This window comes from Catharus ustulatus, chromosome 2 (assembly GCF_009819885.2).
Source record: "Catharus ustulatus isolate bCatUst1 chromosome 2, bCatUst1.pri.v2, whole genome shotgun sequence".
NCBI classification, from domain to species: Eukaryota; Metazoa; Chordata; class Aves; order Passeriformes; family Turdidae; genus Catharus; species Catharus ustulatus.
The window spans coordinates 107,024,557-107,031,591 of NC_046222.1; the positions used below are offsets into that span (position 1 = coordinate 107,024,557).

The 7,035-nt window shown below is 33.8% G+C and overlaps 1 protein-coding gene across 2 annotated transcripts in view; it reads left to right on the forward strand.

Moving 5' to 3' along the window:
* MOSPD2 (motile sperm domain containing 2) overlaps window positions 1-6,130 on the forward strand; it is a 33,537-nt gene extending 27,407 nt beyond the window's left edge. For both annotated transcript variants that reach the window (XM_033051660.2, XM_033051661.2), the window contains exons 11-15: window positions 579-675; window positions 1,443-1,539; window positions 2,191-2,320; window positions 3,468-3,570; window positions 4,062-6,130. In XM_033051660.2, the coding sequence (XP_032907551.1) occupies window positions 579-675; window positions 1,443-1,539; window positions 2,191-2,320; window positions 3,468-3,570; window positions 4,062-4,208 (574 nt within the window). In that variant the 3' untranslated portion in view covers window positions 4,209-6,130. The remainder of the gene's footprint in view (window positions 1-578; window positions 676-1,442; window positions 1,540-2,190; window positions 2,321-3,467; window positions 3,571-4,061) is intronic.
* The last annotated feature ends 905 nt before the right edge of the window (window positions 6,131-7,035 follow it).

Consider the following 7,035-nt stretch of genomic DNA (forward strand, 5'->3'; position numbering starts at 1 on the left):
CATGCATGACTCTCGTAATTGCATAAGAATATTAAAAACAAGCAATAACTTTATTTATGCATGTGGTACCACAAGTATGTGAAGACTGACTCATAACTACAAGTGAATTCAGCTGTCGTGGTTGAAATGGTTGCCAGTTGTGGATATCTGCCTTATCTTATATGTGCACTATATCCATGACAAGGATAGATGTTTGAGGTGGAAATTACTCCCTGTTTGTGACACCTTATATTCCTTAATATGAGCATAGATTAAAGTCAGTGGTGCTTTCCCTTAACACACTGCCCAAAGCTTCAGTAGCTGCCCTGTGTATCTGTTCCTGCTGTCACAGATGGCAGAAATCAAGGGCAGTAATCAGCTGAGGCAGCCAGTTCCACTTGTCATGAGTCAACTTTGAGCTTCACTATGAAGTTTCTGCTTTTTGTTTTCATAGCTTTTTTTAATGAAAATCTATTTATGCTGACTGTAGCTGCTGGTTAGAAAGTATTTTATTTTCCTGGAGGTGTGGTCAAGTTTTTTCTAATGATCTATTGTAAAGATAATTTGAAGAAACTAATTCTTTTTAAATTTTCTATTAGTCCAGCAGAAGAGCTATATTTTGGATCCAAAGAAACTGGAGAGAAAAAATGTTTGATAGTTCTCACAAACGTCACTAAAAATGTAGTGGCTTTTAAAGTAAGTGTTTTATGTGTGGCCTGGTTTCCTAACTGTGTAACTTTTTCTTGTTTTCTGTAAGGAGGAAAATTACTATTAAATCCATTTTACAGACAAAATTTTTTATTGTGTAATGACATTTGAGGCAGATCAAAGAAATCTTCTGGCTGAATTTATTTATGCCTACAATGTACCACCTCAAAGGGGATAATTAGTATTACAAATCTTTGGAGCACTGACTAAAAAAGAGCTAAAGTGATGGTTAGTTTTTTAGTGAGAGTAGTATTTCTTGAAAAAGTAAGGCTTGAGCATTGAAAAGTCATATTTTTAGAATGTTTCTTTTAAAATGATGTCTGGAAACAAGTTAGTAATGCTCCAAAATTATGCAGATCCATCTGCAAATGCACCATCAAAGGAATTAGTTATATTTGCTTCAGAAATATGGAGTTGTATCTTTATGGGCTTTTCCCCATCTTTTGCATTCTCTACATATTAAAATAACTTAAAGTTTTCATATTTTCATATTTATTATGACATGTCCTTGGCTGGTTTTAAATATGTATGCAAAAGAAAAGTAGCAAATGCAAAAAAACAAAGGCTAAACACAGTTGAGAGGGAGGAAAAAAGAATATGCAGGATTCCTATTATGCCTACAAAATGATGTATTTTAGACACTTGTCCTAATAGTCAAGCTTTTGGGGATTTAGTTATTACAGAGTGAGAGAAGCTATGAAGCAGTTGTAGTTTGTGCATGCACTTACTGTATCCTTCATATTTCTTGTTTATAGGTGAGAACAACTGCACCTGAAAAATACAGGGTTAAACCCAGTAACAGCAGCTGTGAACCTGGCACATCATTAGATATAATAGTTTCTCTTCATGGTGGTAAGAATGTGAAACAGAGTTTGTAAGAAATCTGGGCAAGTTGTGTTACTAGACATGCTCTAGACACTGATGGTTGCGTGTGCTTGCTGGTGTATAGGACTGACTGATGCCCATGTCTGCTGGACTCTTGTATGGGAATGGTACCATTTGTTAAAAAAACATGGATGTCAGAAAGCTTTTGAGTAACTCCCTGTACTGATTTACTGCTCCACTCAGGCATAACCAGCTGTTGTCTGCAGCCCATTTTGTTTCTTGTCTTGAAAAACAAAAAGTCTGAGTGGCAGTTGTTTCACTGGTTCGTTATTACAGTGGGAGTTTATCTGCAGTAAATCTGTTTCCTAAATTGTTGCAAGGACAGGTGAATTTGCTGGACAATATATTTTTTACAAAATTTTGGGTTATCTTTGAGTTATTCAGATGAAATTAGTTCTGTTAAAATGAACCTATATAATTTTGGGAAAACTGTCATTAGAATAATTGAGCTTTAGAGAATGATTTCCTTATTTTTATTTGTAGTAAGTCAGTGTCTGGTGTCCCACAATAAACAATTTCTCATTTTATGGCACTTTTGTCCAAAATACTTCTATCCTCTTTGTAATATTGTCGTTTTATCTAAGCACAGTGTTGGTTTTTTTCTTTTTTTGAGGGCAGGTTTTGCAGCTTCTTTGCAGGATCGTTTCCTTATAATGGCAGCAGAAATGGACCAGTCTTCTGGAGCAGGTGTGCCAGAACTGACTCAGTTTTGGAAAGAAGTCCCTAGGACCAAAGTGATGGAACATAGGTAAGCATGTGGTTTTCTGGTAACAGGTTCTGGAGTTTGGGGGTTTTTTTAACTTTTATTATTTAGCTGATTTATAGCATATGTGTAATCATAATCAAGGATTCTCCAAACTCTCTTGTGTGGTTACTGACCAAAATACATTACTGGGACTTTTGCTCTGTTTTAACTGACTAGGTGTGGGTTTAATGTGTAAAATGGTATTCTGCACATGATTTTCTTTTTTTCTTGTTGTTGTTCTCGTGCTGATTAAGAGTTAAGTGGAAAAAAATATGAATGCATGTGACAATACATATGGACAGTAGGGATTTTGGTTTTTTAATAATGCATTGCTCGAGTTTTCTAAAAGGAGGCAATCAAGGAAAGCAGACATACCAAATGCAAAACTGTTTTCTAGGCAATATTAAAAATGTTCCCTTTCTACTAGGGAAAATCAGAATTTTGTAGAAAATTTCTGTAAAACCTATCACATGTTTGTATGTGTATTTTTGATATTTAGTGGTGAAAAAATCATCTAGAACAATCACTAGAAAAATACATTTTCCCATACACTTTTTTAAATACACCTGTTGCTTTTCTCTCTCATCCAGTCACATTGGATGCTATCACTGAACATGTCTAGGAAAAGTTCCCTGCAGTTTTGACTGGTTTTTTGCCTTAGATTGTTCCTGGGGTTCTTCTCTGGGTTTGGGGGAACTGGTTTTTTGGAGCTGCTTTTACCCTACCCCCTCATGGCCAAAATTGCAGTGGAAAAAGTGTTTTGTGGGTCTTGATGCCTAAATCTTGTTCTGTGTTTGCTTCAAGGGCTTATCCCTTACTTCCCTTTTGAATAAAATCTACATCATGTGAGTGACCTTAAGCTTCCTTGCATAAGTTGTGGAATTTATTTGGGGCTTTTTAAGAATGACCCTGAAAGAGTAAAGAGAGGTTATTTGATTACAAGTGTGCTGTATGCATTACTTACTGATGAATACAAACCTGACCTTTACTTTTTGGTTAACCTAGACTAGATGTAGTGTAATTATGAATATTTTCTCTTAAATTTTAAAAGCGCAGGGACTTTATCCACTTAAGGTGGATTGTTTACTCTTAATTATACAGTGTTGCATTAAATTAGTGATTTTTGGTGTGTGTTTGTTTCCTTTTACAGGCTCAGGTGTCATGTCATAGAAAGTAGTAAGCCCTCTTCTCTGACATTAAAAGACAATACATTTAATATTCCAGCAAAAACTAATGAAGATTTACATATACAGGTAATTGTGGATTCTTCTGTGCTGAATATTCAGCAAAATTATAGAATATGCAAAAGATAAAAAGAATTTTTACTGAACCTTTTTAGTAATTTGTAAATTATACTATTTTAACATCTCAGCAATGGAAAGTAACTACATCGATGATAGTGATTTAATTATTTTGTTTAATGATTTAGTAATCAGTTTGATAAACAGTTTGCTCATTTTTCTTGTGAATATACAGATCTGGCATATCAAGGAGCATCAGTGATATCTTTTGCTTCTGAGTGCAAAGATGTCATCTGCTTGATGCAGGCCATATTGGTTATCTTTAAGATTGGAAGGTCCTTTAGCAGAACAGATTCCTGAAGTATGTAGTGATTGCTGAGAGACCATGAGACAAGGCTTTATCTTTTCTTGTCTGTGGTTATACTTATTGCCAAAATAGCTCAAAATTGCCAAGTACTTTCAAGTGCAGTAATTCTAACTTAATGAAACTGTTCTATTTCCAGCTAACTCATTTACTGCAGATTAATAGAAGAGTTGAGGAGCAGATGAATCGCTGCCTCTGGTTCCAGCAGCTGTCAGTTGTTTTATCACTGCTATCAGTTACTGTTGCTGCCTTCTGCTTCTACCTGGCATATGCCCAGAGAAGCTAAAAAGAATTGCTGTGCCCTGGATGTGCTGCTGCCTGTCATGGTTCATTGGAGTCAAAAAGATTGCAGTGCTGCACTTGGATTCTGGAACTGCCAAATTGGGGTTTGTGAGCATACAGCAATGAACAAGGAACAGTTTACTGGGGAAAAAAAAAAAAAAGATAGAAGAAATGAATGACCAGCAAACAAAATTACTCAAATTATTGTCTAAGTTGACACTTACAATAGGGCATGAGGAAGATGTTAAAGCTAGGACCTATTTTCACTGTACAACTCAATAAAAACTACTGAACTGGAAGGAGGACACCAAATACAACATTATTTAAGACTGTCGTGCTTTTTTTTCCTCTATTCAACTACTTTAAATGTAATATTTAATTCTTTTCATCATATTCATTCTTACATTCTGAATCACTCCCATAGAAGACTCAAGCAGTCAACTTAGTGTATTCCAAGGTTAATCTGTCTGGGAAAATTTACACAAATTATGTAGTACAGGTGGAGTTTTTTGTATAATCTGTGTATGTACATGCACATTAAGGAAGACATTTGTTGTCAGTAATGATTTTGATAATTCACTCAATGCTGTCATTGAGTGAATTCCTCATTAAATTCCTTATTTTTGTGCTTTTTCTAAATGAAAAGTTATTGTAAACATTTCTTACCAAGTAACATACGCACAAGACAAGACACTATTCCTAGTCTCTTTTTCTTTTTTGGAAAGCAGCTTGGCAACTTGTATTCAAATTACAGGAGGAGTGTGGGAGCTGACTTCTTTACTGTGATGGCCTATTATTGGTTCATAAAAAGGCTATTAAATATTCAGTGTAAGAACTTACTCTGAGTTGTGCAATATGGTTAAAATACATATGAAATTATGAAAAAAAGCAAGTCAAATCAGAAAGATTAAATACACTTGAAGGCCACATCAAAGTATTATATCTGCCATTGCACAGAAATTGTTGTGTAAATGGTGCATGAAGCTAGAAAGAACTTTGCTAACAAGGATTCTTTGTACTCATTGCTGTAAATATGTATATTAAAATGATAAAAACTTAGAAGTGGACTGAAGGTATCTTTCATACATTTAAAATTTTCAGTCTTTAAGAGATTTAAAAATTTAAAATAATTATGTTACTTGAATTAATTTTTGCTACAAATTGGCTTTGTAACAGATTTATTAGTTTTGTCTGCTGACTTCAATAGATGAGAAATGATTATTAAGGAAAAATAAAGGTCATACTCTGCTTCTGTCTTTTTGCTTACAGCGTGTTGATGATGTAGGATCATTTCTAGGAAATAGAAAAGGGCAGTTAAAAATAATAAACAGATCAACCAATAAAGCCAGCAATACAATTACTAAAAAAATACCATGTAAAAAGCAAGGCTACGGAAATGTTTGGTTCACAGTCTTCTGTCCTCTTTTAATTTATACAGTGGTTTAGCACATCTGCTTTTTCTTATTTTTTTCCCTAATCTCATTTCTGCCTACTTTGTTTCTCAGTATTTTGTATTCTTAATGATTTGGCAATTTATATTGTTAACTGCTTATAATGAAGCTGTTACATGGGTTATTTTTATGTGCATGCAACTCAAATGCTTTGATTCCAGCAAAATGGGTTGTTATCTTAGTAAGAAAAGTAACTAAGTAATTTTTAACCTTAAGATAATAATAACCATGCTCTAAAAATGCCAATTCCTTAATTTGAGTGGATTGAATAGCACTTTACTGTAAAATTGCCAGAAATATATTAGTAGAGTCTTTGCCAATATAAATATTTTAATGTTTTGGTGCTTTCATATATTTTCAGTATTTTATTACTTATTTTATTATTGGTATTTTCTTTGTATGAATCAGATGAACATCTTTTCTATTTTAATATGTTTTAGAAAAATACAGTTAAAAATAAATATGAGGAAATACACAGTCTTGAATGTTTAGTCTTTTAAAAATAGCTACATCTCCTGAGGTTTTTGCTTTCTTGTTAGGTGGCAGATAATTAATATGGGAGGGATCAATATGGTGATGACCCATAGTGTGATGTAGAACAGAAGTTATGGTATCAAACAAATGTAAAATTGGCTTCTCAGACAGAATGCTTGACATATTCATTAGACAAGATACTGGCATGTCAGTGGTACCATGGCACAAGGGATGCAAGTCCACCCAATGCTAATATGTATGGATGGCAAAATGATCTACTGTTTAAGTATCACACAGAAAATGGAAAAATATATATAGCAACAACAAAAAATAGGGCAAATTGACAGTAGTGGTTTTTAACTTGAAATGCACAACAGTCAATTTGTATTTTTCTTCTTCAAGAACATCATTGTTTCCATCATCACAGAGTATTTTCCCAGTATTTTCAAAGCTTTCAGTTGTTAGTGGTTTCAGATGTTGTTTGACAGCCCATGGAAACAGATCTCACTGTGGAAAGTTTTAAGTGTACTTAACACACTGAAGTTACTGAGTAACATGGCTTGATACCCAAAATCAAGAGAAGAAACAAAAGAAACATTCTTTTTTCACACTATGGAAAACTCCATTTATAAAAGGGAAGCATTTTAGAATTTAGACCATTCACAAAATAGGATTTGATTACATGAACTATCAAAATCTAAGATTTCATTTTCCTTTCCCTCATTGTAGATTGGCAGTTAATTTTGCCTTTCACAGACAAGAGACAATTAAGATTGTAATCCTAAAAGTTAGCAATTTGTCCTCCAAAAGAACACATACTATTTTTCCTAGCAAGGAATTTTTATACTCTCTCCTAAGCTTCATTGTTCTACTTTCCTGTGTAAAAGATCAGACATTTTGTAAAAG